Here is a 16,810-nt window from a genome sequence, read left to right as displayed (position 1 = left end):
GAATATATATTACAAAAGAACTATTCCTACTATGTCAGAGGTAATCTAATAAAAGCTAAGTTCTTTTTCCTGTCATCTCTCCTGTGGCCACTCTGATCCAAATCCACGGTCTGAACAGATAAGCCAATATAGCAATACAGGAACAAGAGATCCAACATTAAAGGCGTTTTTACCTTGCTGCATGCTATTTCCTCAAATTCCAAAACCTTCTTAGTCTAAGAGCAATAATCTTCAAATTCTAGCTCTTTCAAATGCCTGTTTAAAATGTTTATAAATGACAATATATTATAAAATACCTTATTTCATCAGTGTCTGGTACTTTTGTGTAAGGTAGAATGGCTCGCACACGCCTTCTGTCTTCTACTGGCTAAAAATCATAAAAATAATGCTTTTAAAAAGATAAATAACTGTCTCCAAGTCAAAAGATCTATGTCTACACACAGTTAAAGCCAATAAGACTCCACATTATAAATTCCATAGCATCATCCAAATTATTTTTTACTGAAACTCTGAACGATTTAAATGTCCAGAGCCTAGAAATGTTTATACCACAATTCTTAACAGTATAACCAATGTTTTTACTAAATAATATGAATGACCATTCAATTTTAAATAAACTATGCAGAACATATAAATGAGCATTTCTTTGATGCTACAGGAGGCATTTCAGAATCTTGCAGCAACTGCAGGATAGCACTATGACATCAATAATTACTCCTCAATTCATTCAGAAGTATTTGTTAGGCTACAGCCACAGGTATTATTTAAAAGTAAAAAATTCATTACTTGAATACAAAATTACATAAAAATTACTCTTTGTTTTTTAAACACAAGTTACCAGTTTTGCTCTAACCGACCTTTACAACAAAAATTAAAATTTAATACAACAATTACTTTTTGGAATTATAACAAACATCACAAGTAACTGACCAAGAGTGAAACACGTCATTAAACTGAAAGAATAAGCTTTGAGAGATATTCTATTCAAGTTTTACTTACCTCTGGCGGTGCAACTGGATAAAGTAATTTTTCTCCTTTAAGTAAACAAGAAACATGACTATAATAACCTATTAGGTCTGACAGTGAAGAAAAGCGTCTTCCACCAATGTAGTAATCTCCACACATAGCAATAATCCTATTTGTACAGGAAAAACAATACAGTGTAATACAAATCTTTATAGCGAATTCTGACGACCAACTTCCATAAATTTATTAAAAAATTATAAATACCTAATTTTCATACTATTTTCCTTTAATGGCATCACCATATTAAAATATTCATGTCTTCCTCATATACATTTGAGATTATTTCTTTTAAAAATATACATATGTATGCATTTGATATGACATACATATCGAACTATAAATCTCAATTACAAAATTCATTAAAATATTTGAAAATTCACCCTCAGATACCTCCCCCATTTTTCATATTTAAGACTAAATTCACAATTTTTAACAATTTTTCTCTGGCTAAGAGTAGCTGACAGACCTCTTGAAATATTTACACAAAGTATAAAAATAATTTCACATTCTACATATGATACTACTCTAAAAGCTTATTTTAAAATCTAAAAATAAAGGATACACATTTATCATTAACATTATAGGCACTAGATGACATTTTTTTATTTTTTCAATTTCTCACATAAAAATGAAACAGAATACAATGTATGTGTACATACAGACTTTGATATCTGTACTTGAAACTCTACATGACTACTGAACTGAAATGAATGTAAAGAGTTTCAAAAAAGTGAAGCTAGAATGAATTAAAGGGCACACATCTTGACTTTTAAATAGTTCCCTGTACTTTCTGTAACTCCATAGTCTAAAACTATGTATTTTCTTTATTTCAGTTTACCACTTTAGAAGTGATGACTATATTTGGGATTAGCACAATAAGATTCATTAATAATACTGTTTTTTAAAAAAAGATAAACATTCAACATTACCTGCTCTAAATCACTGATTAAATAATTTAATTGAAAACAAATATCTTTCTCTATTACTTCAATATCACTGGAGTCAAACACTTTTAAGAAAGCCACTATAGTCATGAACACTACACATCACTTAGCTATACTATAGTAGTAGTCTCATAACAGGAGTAAAGACTTACCTAAAATGGTTGACAACATTTGTCTGGCTAAGAAATGAAAGTACAAAGGACCCTGGCCTCCGATCACTCTCTCTTATTAGGTAACTGCCAGGCTTCCCTGCCTGCCTGAGGCGTTCTTCTGCTATAGTTCTATCAAGCTTTCCATGATACCACCTGGGGGGAAAAGTTAAGAGATTAGAATAAAAATGGCAACCATAAAACTACCATTGGTGGCTAAAAAACATACTATTAGAGGTTTTAAAAACCTGAATGCAACATGAACATTAGTTATATTAGTTATAACATTTATTAGTTATTCCCATTTTAACTCAATTTTTCGTAACCTCTTATAAGTCTCTCAAAAAAATTTAGTTGTTAATTTGTTTATAAGTTCAGGTCCAATTATCTCCATATATGAGCCTCTTCCAATTCTGTCCATGTCCCTACTTCCAGGATTGTCTATCTGTTCAAGATACACACACTCATTACAATCAAATCATTACTCAGAAAAATGAGACTGAGATGGACAAAAGGAAATGATTTTTTTTTTACCTCTCTATATACTAAGGAACCAAGACTTGACATAACAAAGCACATGAAACCTATGAGTAAACAACACTTTTTATTCCATTTTAGTGCTTGTGCCCTTGGGATAGGGAAACAGAATGACACTGCCTAAAAGACTGCTGTTCTGACTTCCTATCTCAACAAGAAGCTGATTATTCTCTTTGATCCTGAGATGATCTACTCCAGGACCATGCATTTGAACCCAATTCCCCAAATTCATCTAACAAACATGTAGAATAAATAGTACCTCTGCCCCTTTACCTTCCTGCTCTCAATTTAAATACATTTTATCTACCATACTGCCAGATGATCTGCTTAAATGACTTGGTTGTAACTCCAGTATCATCAGTTCCACCAACCTATGCTATAAAAGCCTCATAGAATGATATAAACAGAAAATTCACTGACATCCAGTCGATTCTGACTCATAGCAACCCTACAGATATAAACAGAAGAATACCTATAAAATAGATTGGAACTGTCATACGGGCATGGTAACAAATCTACGAAGTAATTATTATGCAATATTTTTACTTTTTTGATACTTTAATCATCCAAACTTTTCCTTAGATAGTTGTTTTCTACCTTGAAACATTCAGAGGAAAATACACATTCATATTACATTGATATATTTAATAATTAGCCATAGGCCAATCATAAAACTGTTGTATCATTTTTGTAAGTTTGCTATAATTAAAGTTTATTATTCTTGACACCTTAGTTTATTTTAAAAAACACAAAAATTCTCAAAAAATTGTTTTCTTCTAAACATCAGCTGATTTATTTAGAGGCCTGTGCATAAGACAAAATAAAATAATGAAGTTAATCATGGGGCTTCATTATCTTAACAGAAAAACGTAACAGTAAACTGTTAATATTAGAGGAAAAAGGAAGAGAATAATCAACATTGCATTACTTTGAGATCCTAGTCACAGTTCAGCAATTATCTTTTGAGATTAGCAAGTAAATTTCACTTTCAAGAGCTCAGTTTTCATATCTTAAAAGAAAAGTTTAGACTAATGATGACTAAAGACCCCCTGAAGAGCTAAATTTTAATGATAATAGTATCAGGATAAAATTTTGAAATTCCAAGGCAGACGTTTATTTAGTTGTGAAAAAATAAGGGACACCCTTAGACTGATGAAACTGATAGCAAGCAGCAGCCAGCAGCTGCTCAGCCACTATCAAGCAATACCTGTTCCTCTTGTTCATTATCATCAAGACCTTGAGCACTGCCTGTAACTCAGCTTCTGCCTTAAATCAGCCAAAACCAGTTAAAATCAGTTTACTAGCCTCTAAAGTGTCCTAAAGTAACCTAAGCCTCATTAAGACCTACTTGAATATTAAAATCTCCACCCAGGGCGAGACTTATCTGCCATTTTCTGTACAAACTAAGGGAATAAAATGCAATTTGCTTTACTGCAGCTGCACACCACGACAACCTATGTAGTCCACGATGTTTGTATGTACTTCCTTGGAAACGACAGTATAAAAGATTCTTCCTTTGTTCAGGGAGCCTGATTTTAGGTATATACCTCCTTGCTCCTTGCCTGTGCACTTGCAATGAAGGCTCTTCCTTCCCCCTCACTTCACCTTTACTGACAAGAAGTTACACACGGCAGGACCTGCTTTGGGTTAACAAAACTAGCACATTAGTGAAGCTATCTCACAAAGCAGATTTACATATCCCAAGGCAAAAATAAGGACAATTTTAAACAAAGTCCCTATTTTTGTGTACCTGATATTTGCTAAATCTAAGTTATGTTTTATGTAAAATGTCAAGATTAGAAGATTTAATCCCCTTCATCTTGTGAACTCACCACGAGGACTCAAGCAGGGTAAAAAAGATGACACATAAAGGTGAAGGAGGCTTACACAATTACTACATTACACCTGACTAAAGACCTTTACTGATATATAAAAAGTATACTTACATGTGGTTTTTTCGCTTTTATACTTATGTACTTTCTGTCAGATTTTAGCATTAAAACAGGCATTCAGTTCAAGGTACAGACATTAATCTAAATAAACAACCTTGTTTGCTGAATATTCTCTTTCATGTCAAAAGCTCATAAGCTTCAAGCACATAAAGCAAAACATGTCAATTCCTCATTATGACTATATATTGCAATTAAAGTATCCAACAACCGGCTAATAAGCATATACGTGTTAATTCTGACCCTCAAATACTGTTAAAACATTCCACTTTCAAAAACCTCTGGTTGTTCTGGAAAAAAAAAAATTAATCATCTTAATCAAAAGTCAAAATTTCTGGAATTTATTGTTAATTCCAAATTATGAAGGTAAATCACAGTAACAAGAATATTTTAAATGTGCCTGCACAGGTATTTTAAAGTTACTCTTAAAGTATAAAAAGCACTACAATTAAACTTTTGTAACATGTCATCTTTACTCCATTTAAAAATTTGGAAATCAGAAAAATCACCAGTATCACACTAGATAGAAATATTTTTATTAAAGTGTACACAGCATCATGGTATGCAGCTAAAACAAATGTTTTATAAATAAATCACAATAAAGCCAGGGTCGTGTGATTTGATTCAGATACCTCACAGATTTATAGAAGCTGAGTAAATTTCTATATTCACTGAGGACCAGTCTTTGAGAGTACTCTAAAACACTGTTTCTCAATCTTTTCTTACCCCATATCTTTCTGATAAACATAAAACTTTCACCTACTAGAAGATTCAGAGTCCTTAGAGTGGCATTCCCTAATATAGAGTCAATATATATTCTACTTAACCCCAGCAACCAAGAAAACGTTACCTACCTTAACTTACTGAAGTTTGTAACATATTTTTAAAATTATATTTGCATTTATATAAATATATGTAGTATATTTACATAATATTGAAAATGGCTTTTCAAAATATATCCACGATACCAAAGATACGACACTCCCAAAGAGGGAATACTTCCCTAGTGGATATTCATCTAGAAGATTCAATTTAACAAAAATGCTACACTTTTTGCCTCTAATAATAGTAGCATCATTATAAAAAAAAAAATGAAAGAAAACATATTAATCCAACCCTACTACTGCTCTTAGTCTTTACAGTCAAAGCCTTACTGTATCTCTTTAAGGGTAGTTTTGCTGATGAATGTTTTCAAATAAGTAAAAAAAAAAAAAATTCAACTAGAATCTAGAATACTTCAAAGGAGCAGATGTTAAGTATCATATTGGGGGTATGAAGATATTTTGAGTGTAACATGAGATTTCTAAATGTCTGTGGGCTCAATCAGCTAAGTTAAATTTAATAACTTGCCCACAATTACGGCAATTACAACTCATACTATGCCTGGCACATAGTAATAATAAAAAGTATTTGCTGAATGAAGAAAGAAGTGTTGAATCATAAAACATAATGTTGGAAAAGACTTTAAAAGTCATCTAGGTCAACCTCCTTGCCAACATAAAAAAAAAAAACACTTCTTCAATGTCGCACATAAACAAGTTCTGATCTTCGAGAACTGTTGCGTTAAGTCTGAAAAGAATATGAAAACAATTTAGGCTAATAGAGCACAAAGGATGGCTACACTGATATCTCCTAAACTTCTTCAAAACAGAAGAGGCACCCACGGCACAACAATTGGTCTCTATTCACCTGGAGCAACAGAGGAACCAGGAGAGTCAGGAATACGAGGAGGTTATAGAATGTATGGCTAACTGTCTCCATGAACAACTGCCTCCTTTGCCATGAGACCAGAAAAACTGAATGGTGCCTGGCTACCATAACTAACATTTTAATCAAAGATTACACAGAAGAATCCTGATCAAAAGGGGAAAAATGTAGAACAGGATTTTATATTCTCATGGACTCCAGACTTTCTGGAGCCGTGGAGGGTGGATGAATCCCTGAAACTATTGCCATGAGTTAATCTTTATGCCTTAAACCCAAAACATCCCCTAAAGTCTTCTTAAAACTATAGTTTAACTAGTAAAAAAGGTCTGCCTTGAGCTTTATGCTCTTTTAAGAAATATCTATATGGGATTAAATTGACGACAGCAACTCAAAGATTAGATAGGAACCTTAGTGGGCAATGAGTTTATGTTAATGAGGGAGGAACAACTCAGAAAAGGAGGGTGAAAATGGTTACACAACTCAAAGAATGTAAACAGTGTCACTAAATTGTACATGTAGAAACTGGGGGCGGGGGGGGGAAGAAAAAAAGAATAGGCAGACTGATGGAACCAAGACTTCCAGAAATCCAGGAGTTATCAGAAACTTTCTCTTCCGTAACTACAGCCAAGTCTCTAATTCAGTATCATCACTTGTAAAATAGGGAAAATAATGTCTCAAACTCAGAATGAATTAAATACTTCTCCTAAAGTCTTTCAAAGAAAAATATAAAAATGACAAATACTACATAGGCTATATAGAGTAATGGTTAAAAGTAAGACTTGGGGGCCACTGTCTGTATTTGAATTCTAGCTCTGCCACCTCACTGTGAAAATTTCAGCAAATTACTTTTCCTCATCTTTAAAAGGGATACAACAGCGCCTACTTCATGGAAAGATAGCTTAGTATTATTATTAAAGAATTAATACATGTAAAGGTGCTTAGAATAGTATCTAATACATAGCAAATGTCCAGTAAACAGCAAACTAATAGCATGGGGGGAGGACTGATTAAAATAACTTCAACAATGAAAATCGCAAATTTCACGACTGTCACATAAAGGATGGTCAATTTGTGAATCATGTAAGCCCCAATTATCTTCCTATTATCTACTTTTTGTTCATCTAATTTTGGGCAGAGAAGAGGAGAAATCATTTTTCTCAGGTTTGTAATTTTTTGCTGGGAAATCTTACAGCAGATATGGAGCACCTTGGTTTCATTTTCTTAGGAACTATACAAAGCAATTTATCTAAAGTATCATAAAATCTAAGATAAAACTATATTAAGTAAGTCAACAATAATAAAAGAAACAATTTGGACAAGTTGCAGGAGTCATTTTACTTTTAAATTTGGGATCATGTGAATGTTTTTTAGGATTACACATGTTGTACACTGCTGGAGCACATGAGCGGTCTTGTGTTTTTAGTCTGTTTCACCTGATCAGGGTGAATAATGTAGAAATCTATGCAATGAGAAAACAACCTCGTGTGCATATAGATAGACACTTCATTCAAACTATACAATTAATTAAAACTTGACAATACTAAACGGAAGTTGTCTACTATAACAGAAAACAATTAAAATAGTGCTACCATCAACAGACTTCTTTTTCTAAAAGGAAACTAAACTGAAGCAGATCACTTTTACTTTTCACCATACTCTTCCTCTTAGCTATGTCAGTGAAAGGCACAATGTTCTTACAGAGAAACTTACGTGCGGAAATCCAATTGCCAGGAAACTGCTTTTGTCACATGAATCACCTGGGACTCTGTGTGCCTAATCACACTACAAACATATAAACCTTTTCAGTAACTCTCAAAGATGTTAATCACATTTTCTTATATATGCTGGTCCTTCCAGAAATTAAACTGATTATTTCAGGCTGGTGTCTAGGTAAAGGTGTGTGTATATACACACACACACACACACACACACACAAACACACACACACACACACTAAAACTACCATAGATCTCTTAAAGCTGTCATATTTCCTTTTAATGAACATAGATCCTGTAGTTTTGATGGTTAAGAGAAAGAAATCAACTTTTTAAAGTAAAGGGAAAAGTAAAGAAAATTCACCTTATATTAAGTAACTTTATTTGGTCATATTTGCCTATCAGTATGAAGAGAGATTAAAATTGGGTCAATGATAAATTCACTTGAACAACAACAAGGGTAAGCAAAAATAGGTGTAGTGCACTTTACATCAAGTGTACATCACTTAAACTTGAGAAGAAATAGTCATATGTATGTTAGTTGTTCTTGGGTGTATTTGTACGTTTAGGTAGAAATAGAAAGAGAGACAAATATATGTATATACAGAGAGAAACCTCAGATCAAATTAGCTTTAGGTGGGAGCAGAAATACTGTTTCCTAAATGATACAACCACTATGGAAAACAATACGGTGCTTCCTTAAAAAGCTAGAAACAGAAATACCATATGATCCAGCAATCCCACTCCCAGGAATATATCCTACAGAAATAAAAGCCATCACACAAATAGACACATGCACAATGCTATGGATTGATCTGTGTCCCCCAAAAATAATGTGTGTCAACTTGGCTAGTCCATGATTCCCAGTATCGTGAGATTGTCTACCATCCTGTCATCAGAAGTGATTTTTCCTATGTGTTGTAAATCCTATCCCTATGACGTTAATGAGATGGAATTAGGGGCAGTTATTTTAATGAGGCAGGACTTAATCTACCAGATAAGTTGTGTCTTAAGTCAATCTCTTTTGAGATATAAAAGAGGAAAGCAAGCAGAGAGACATGGGGACCTCATACCACCAAGAAAGCAGTGCCGGGTACAGAGCGCATCCTTTGGACCCGAGGTGCCTGCGCTGAGAAGGTCCTAGACCAAGGGAAGATCAATGACAAGGACCTTCCTCCAGACCTGACAGAAAGAGAAAGCTTTCCCCTGGAGCTGGCACCCTGAATTGGGACTTCTAGCCTCCCAGACTGTGAAAGAATAAACTTTTGTTTGATAAAGCCATCCACTCGTGGCAGCCCTAGATAACTGAGAAACACACCCATGTTCATTGCAGCATTATTCACAATAGCAAAAAAGATGGAAACAACCTAAGTGCTCATCAACAGATGAACGGATAAATAAATTATGGCACATACACACAACAGAATACTATGCAACAATGATGACTCCACGAACATCTCACGACATGGATGAATCTGGAGGGCATTATGCTGAGTGAAATAAGTCAATCACAAAAGGCCAAATACAGTATGAGACCACTATTATAAAAACCCAAAAAAAGGGTTACACACTTAAAAACAATAATCTTTGATGGTTATGAGGAAGGGGAACGATGGAGAGGGGAAATCACTAATGAGATAATAAACCAAAAAACCAAACCAACTGTCATCGAGTTGATTCCGACTCACAGCAACTCTACAGAACAGAACAGAACTGCCTCATAGGGTTTCCAAGGAACTACAGGTGGATTCGAACAGCCAACCTTTAGATTAGCAGCCATAGCTCTTAACCACTGCACCACCAGGGCTCCAACTTTCTCTTAACTAGATAACAAACAAGTGTTAACTTTGGTGAAAGGAAAGACAACGCACAATATAGGGGAAGTCAGCACAACTTGACCAAGGCAAAGCCACAGAAGCTTCCTAGACACATCCAGACACCTTGAGGGACCAAGTTACTGGGGCAGAGGGCTGGTGACCCTGGTTTCAGGGGACATCTAGGTCAACTGGGATAACATAGTTCATGAAGAAAATGTTCTATGTCCTACTTTGGTAAGTAGCATCTAAGGTTTCAAAAGCTTGCAAGCGGCCATTTAAGATACACCTATTGGTCCCAGCACATTCGGAGAAAAGGTGAATGAAGAAAACCAAAGACACAAAGAAAATATCGATCCAAAGGACTAATGGACCACATGAACCACAGCCTCCACCAGCCTGAGACCAGAAGAACTAGATGGTGCCTGGCTACCACCACCGACCACTCTGACAGGGATCACAATAGAGGGTTCCAGACAGAGAGGGAGAGAAATGTAGAACAAAATTCAAATTCACAAAAAAAGACCAGACTTACTGGTCTGACAGAGACTGGAAGAATCCCCGAGACTATGGCCCCCAGACACCCAGCTAACTGAGAACTGAAGCCACTCCTGAAGTCCACCTTTCAGCCAAAGATCAGACAGGCCTATAACACATGTGAGGAAAGTGCTTTTTAGTTCAATCAAGTATACGAGACCAAATGGGCAACACCTACCCAAAGGCAAAGACGAGAAGGCAGGAAGGGACAGGAAACCTGGACAAATGGACACAAGGAACCCGGGGTATAAAGGGAAAGAGGGAGAATGCTGACACATTGCAGGGACTGCAACCAATGTCACAAAACAATTTGTGTATAAATTTTTGAATGAGAAACAAATTTGTGCTGTAAACTTTCACCTAAAACACATTTAAAAAAAAAAAAGTAGTGAAATACCTAAGCGTAATAACAATAACAGAGCTTTCTATTAAAAAAAAAAAAAGAAAGAAAGAAAGAAACAAAGAAATACTGTTTCCTTTAACACAGGTAAAATATTTACGGAGTCCAAAAGAGGTGTCAGTTCCTGGGGAGTATGTCTAAAAAACCAGCACTGTCAAATGCTCTATCCACCTAAAATTAAGTCAACTTAAAGACTAACATACAAAAGGTAGGAACCAAGACAATGCTTTTAAGTAAAAATTTGTATGAAATGCACTCAGCCAAGACAGCCTCATTCTAACTACCCTTAATTCCCATTACCCTAGAAAACAGATAATGAAGAGTGGAAAAATCCACACCCTCTTCAAAAATGTTATGTACTAATCAAATATGTTATTTAAAAAAGAAAAAAAAGGTAGTATAATCTCTAACATGAAAAAATCAATTTCCACCTCACATCTTAAATCTCATATCTGTGTAATTTCAATCCTCAAAAAACCACCATTACTTACAGTTGGGTTTTTCTTAGACATTCAACAATTAAAGTGTTATACCACTCAGTGTAAGGAGCCCTGGTGGCGCAGTGGTTAGGTTAAGTGCTTGGCTGCTAACCAGCCACTTAGGGGCAGAAAGCACATCTTTAGGAAAGCAGTCTGCTTCCCTAAAGATTGGAAACCCTATGGGGCAGGGCAGTTCTACTCTGTCCTACCTCAATGGCAAAGTTTTTTGTTTTGTTTTGTTGTTTTGTTTTTAACCACTCAGTGCGTGAAAACAGGGCAGGGAAATGACTTGTGACTATCTAATCCAACGTATTGCTGCAACATACCTATAAACTACCTTGAAGCAATCCTGTACTTAAAAAAACAAATTTTAATTTTGTTATTTTTTTTTTTTTTAAGTTCACAATACTCAATCTAAGACTTTGGAGAGCATACTCATTCAGTAGCTACTTAATGCAAACAAAATATTTCCTAATTTAATTTCCTACCTTAACATATACCTTTAAATCACTGAATCTGAAGGTAAAAAGCAAACTTTCATCTAACATCGCCTTTTATTTAGTCCATCTCCGAACTACGGGCCAAGCACTGTACTATATAGTAGAAATATAACACCATAGAATACCATGACCTGAGAGTTTATGAGCTAGTAGAGAATACAGACAAAGCAAGCAATTAAAATCTGATGCCATAATACAAGAATGTGGGGGCATATATAAGAGCACTTTTCTCAGTCTTAGAATTTTAGTATATACTTCCTGACAACTGATGGCTAAACTGAAACCTAAAATATGAGCAGCTACTGATTCAGAGAAAGCAGGGAACTGAGAAGGAAAGTGAGAAAAGTATCATAGGCAGAGGGGAAAGTGTAAGCAAAAAACTATATATATACATATATACACACACACAATTCATATATATATAATATACCCACACAATTCATATATATATAAACATGAAAATACTTTTAAGATATTCTTCACAAATCTAATTCTCATTGAATGACATCGAAATATAGGCTTTGAATCAGAGTAGACTTAAAACCTTACTTGCTGAATTTTCATTTCCTCAAACAAAAATATGCCTCAAAAAATATTTTAGAAGTTCAAAATATTTTCAGAGCTATCCTCTCATCTGGTCCCAGAAATAACCCTATGGAGGAAAAAAACAAAAAACCAACACATTATACCACTAGCACTCAAAGATCACAATATGCCCATTTTTTCTCTTATAAATACTCTACACTCCAAAGAAACTTCCTTAGTTACTATCCCTCAAATACATTGTCATTCAACAAATATTTTTTAAACACCTACTATGTCAGGCATTGTTTTAGACATTGGTTTTCTCCTTTTATGCTTTCTCAAAGTGTTCCTCCTATGTAACATTAAAAAACAAAAAACAAAAATCAGGATGAATAGATTAAGCAATTCAGTCAAACAGCATCCTAAAATTAAAGTATTAACTATACTGTTTCTGTTTTTTACTCAGAATTTTTTTATTTCTCTACATATTCTTACCCACGGAAATATCAGTACCTCTTCAGCTCAAACTATAACCTCTACTGAGGATGATTCCCAAATTTCCCTCTCTAAACCTGACTTCCTCCTAAGCTCCAGGCTTAGATTAGCAAATACCTGCTAAGAATCTTCACCTTAAAGTGAACAGATCCAAATCTGAAACAATTTACCAACTACTGCTACAAACACATGCATACATAGGCACACATATACACCTCTTCCTCCTTAACTCTTCTATACGTTTTAATGGCACCAGCATCCTTCCTTGTGCCCACACTCAAACTTTAAACTTTGATTCCTGCCTGTCTCCCTAGCTGTAAAACTATTGCCAATTTGAATAATGCACCTCCAACATCATACATCTTAATCCCTAGCTTTCCATACCCTCCTCCATTGCTCTAGTTCAGGCCCTCTTTCTGGTTGTTTCAACCCTTCCTACAACTGTGGGAAAATCAATCTTCCTAATGGACTCTTCCTAAACCACAGCCTTAGTCATTTAACTCTAATGGCTCAAAAGTCTACAAACAGCTATCCATTACCAAATGAAGTACAAACTACTAAAACTGGCATTCAAAGTCCACTACAAAAGTCTCCAACCTACCCTTCCAGTCAAACGAGATTGCCTGTTAGTTCACAAATACAGTCTGTGTTTGATCACATCTTCTCACATGCACTCATCATTTCATCTCTACTTGTAAAAACTCTATTTTGCTTTGAGGATTATCCAGAAGTATACTTTCATAAAGTCATTTTTATCCCCCCAGTTGGGTATATTACCTCTATTCTTTAAACCCCACTGTTAGTAGACACTAATATCCCTCTATCTCATAAAAATAAACATAAAAATCTAAAAATTCATTGCCATCAAGTCAATTCCAACTCACAGAAACCCTAGAGGACAGAGAACTACCCTACAGGGTTTCCAAGGAGCAACTAGTGGATTCAAACCGCCAATCTTTTGGTTAGCAGCCAAGCGCTTAACCACAGTGCCACTAGAGATCCTCTATCTCATAATACTTTTTATATGTCCACTATACTAGATTAAGGGACCCTGGTGGCACGGTGGTTAAGCATTCAGCTGCCAACCAAAAGGTCAGTGGTTCAAACCTACCAGTCACTCTACGGGAGAAAATATGTGGCAGTCTGCTTCTGTAAAGCTTACAGCCTTGGAAACCCTATTCTACTCTGTCCTACAGAGTCACTAAGAGTTGGAATCAACTCAACAGCAATGAGTTTAGTTCTTTTTAGTTTACAGCATTCTTAGGAGTCCTTGTGTGAAACAAATAATTAAGCACTAGGTTATTAACCGAAAGGTTGATGGTTCAAGTCCACCCAGAGATGAAAGACTGGCTATCTACTTCCAAAAGATCACAGCCACTGAAAGCTCAACGAAGCACAGTTCTAACTCTGAAATACATGGGGTTGCCATGAGGCGGAACTGACTTCACAACTGGTTTTGTTTTTGTTTTTGTTTTTTTTTTAATAGCATTCTTAGCACAGTGCCTTGCATACAGTAGGGATTCCATAAATGTCTCTGGGGGTTAAACTAAAAGCTGGGGTAGAACTAGTTCTCTGGATTTCATATACAATATGTGAAGGCACCCTACAAATACCAGGAACATACTAGCCAGTGAATGAATTAAAAAAAAAAAGTTGCCATCAAGTCAACTCCAACTCATAGCTACCCCGTGTGTGTCAGTACAGAACTACACACCACAGGCTCTTCAATGGCTGATTTTTTAGAAACAGGTCACCAGGCCTTTCTTCTGAGATGCTCTGGATAGCCTCAAACAAAGCTTTTGGTTAGCAGCCAAGCACGTTAACCATTTGCACTACCCAGGGACTCCCCAGTCAATGAGTTACCTTACATCCTTACTTTTAATCTAATGACTGTACAATTATTCTAGCATTTTTATGAAAGCTGTTTCATTACAACTGCTACACAAGCTAAGGGGAATGTCTGATGAAGCAAAGTTCTAAAGGCAGTGGTAGAAAATGAGTTTAATAGCATAAGAAGAATGATTACTCTTAATAAGGAGAAAAGGTTACCTCTTCCTTTAAAAGCAGAAGAGACAAAAGAGAATGGAGAAAAAATATCTCCAATTCTGGGATGGTCAAGTACAAATACACAGTTACCTCAAGGTAAAATGAAGTGACAATTATTCTGAAATAAAATTTCCAGGATGGAAGAAATCTAGTCTAATTTCTTAATGTCTCAAATAAGAAAAGTGATGAAGAAACTTGCAAATACATATCTTCAATTCTCTCAATACAGTAGCAATAAAAGTCATCTGACGAGCAAAGGGAGCCCTGGTGGTGCAGTGGTTGAGAGCCCAGCTGCTAATCAAACGGTCTGCAGCTTGAATCCACCAGCCACTCCTTGGAAACACTACAGGGCCATCCTACTCTGTCCCATAGGGACGCTATGAGTTGGAATCGACTAAATGGTAATGGGTTTCTTTTCTTTTGTTTTATTTTTTTGGTAATGAGGAAAGGGAGTCCCTGGGTACTGCAAAGACGATAAGTGTTTGGCTGCTAACCAAAAGGTTGACGATTCAAGTCCACCTAAAGGTGCCTCAGAAAAAAAGCCCAGAGATCTACTTCTAAAAACTCAGCCATCGGAAACCCTATGGTGCAGAGTTTTACTCAGAAACATGTGAGGTTGCATGAGTCCAAACTGATTCAGTGGCAACTGATTTGGCTTTTTTTTTTTTGGTTTAATGAGGAAACAGGCAGAACTTAAGCAGTGTGTTCAAATGCCAAGAACAGGTGCTCAGGGAAAACATATTAGAAGTCTGCAAGGTATGAACAAAAAAAGTCTAGACAGCAGCAATGAAAGCATAAAGTTAGCACAAATTTGTACTGTCAAGGTGTATAGTCAGTTAACTTCCCACATAAACTCACAGATTCTCTGCCACTGCAAAACAGATTTAATTTCTAAATCATACGGAAGAAAAAATCAGTGAGTTCAAAAGTAACCAGAAAACAGACTTCGGCAAAACGGCGCTCCAGGCAGAAGCACCACGCCGTCCCTCCACAGCAAAGATCCGAAAAACTAAGCCGAACAGAGAAAACAATCCTGAAACCCTAAAACATCAAACGAAGAGATAAAGAACTCAGCCAAGCACCAAATGGAGTGAGAAAACTGACAGAGAACTGAGAGCAAGGAGAGGTTCATGCAGAGGTCCCCTACCAGCTAACACAGCGTGGATCCGCCATCTTGGCCTCCTATCGGAGACCAGCAAACAGCGGGTACGAGAAAGCAGCCTCACGGAGCTTCCAGCAGGAGACAAAACAACCAGTAATTTGCGATATATGCTTTCCCACCCCCTCCCCACCCTTTTTCACCCCTACTCGGACCCCTCTGCTTCCCGCGGCCACAATCTCTTGTCCGGGAAACACCAGCTGCTTGGATTCCACACACCCGAATGGGCCGGCTCTCTGAGTGCCATTTGTTGGCTGCTGGTGTTGCTTTTATCCGCTTCTTTGGATTTCTTCCTTACCTCTCACCACCTCCCCCTCCTTTCGCTCAAATACCTGGCTCCGTGCACCATATTTGCTTCTTCCTGAGGGGCTGCAGAGCTCTGGTAATTTGTGATAAATGCTTTCCCACTCCCTACCCTTCTTCACCCACACTTGGCCCCCTCTGCTTCCGTGGACACAGTCTCTTGTCAGACAAACACCGGCTGCTTGGATTCCACCAGTCCGCACTAGCTGGCTGAGGACCATTTGTTACCTGCTGGTGTTTCTTTTTTTTCTGCTTCTTTTGATTTCTTCTTTACCTCTCACCACCTCCCCCCTCCTTTTGCTCAAATACCTGGCTCCGTGCACCATCTTTGCTTCTACCTGAGGGGCTGTGGAGCTCCGTTCGAGTGTGGACCTGCTTCCCGGTCTGGGCTGCCGCCCTGGTGGGATCCCGGGGCTTTTGTTTGTTTCTTTGTTTTGAATTTTTTGTTTGTTTTCTTTCCCTTTGTTCACTTGGGAGTGCGTTCTGGCCAGGCGGTGCAGCGTGGCAAGGACACTACCTCCTCGG

At 36.5% G+C, this 16,810-nt stretch overlaps 1 protein-coding gene across 1 annotated transcript in view; it reads right to left on the bottom strand.

Moving 5' to 3' along the window:
* Positions 1-16,810, bottom strand: part of RASA1 (RAS p21 protein activator 1) — a 123,006-nt gene that overhangs the window by 57,526 nt on the left and 48,670 nt on the right. Inside the window, exons 2-4 of the mRNA XM_012555158.2 lie at positions 2,123-2,275; positions 1,000-1,135; positions 297-367 (exon numbers count right to left, since the gene is read on the bottom strand). Of these exons, the coding sequence (XP_012410612.1) occupies positions 297-367; positions 1,000-1,135; positions 2,123-2,275 (360 nt within the window). The remainder of the gene's footprint in view (positions 1-296; positions 368-999; positions 1,136-2,122; positions 2,276-16,810) is intronic.

The sequence above is a fragment of the Trichechus manatus genome, unplaced genomic scaffold (genome assembly GCF_000243295.1).
Source record: "Trichechus manatus latirostris isolate Lorelei unplaced genomic scaffold, TriManLat1.0 scaffold00032, whole genome shotgun sequence".
Classification (NCBI taxonomy): domain Eukaryota; kingdom Metazoa; phylum Chordata; class Mammalia; order Sirenia; family Trichechidae; genus Trichechus; species Trichechus manatus.
The sequence above is the reverse complement of the archived record's forward strand: the minus strand, read 5'-3'. Positions and strand labels throughout refer to the sequence as shown.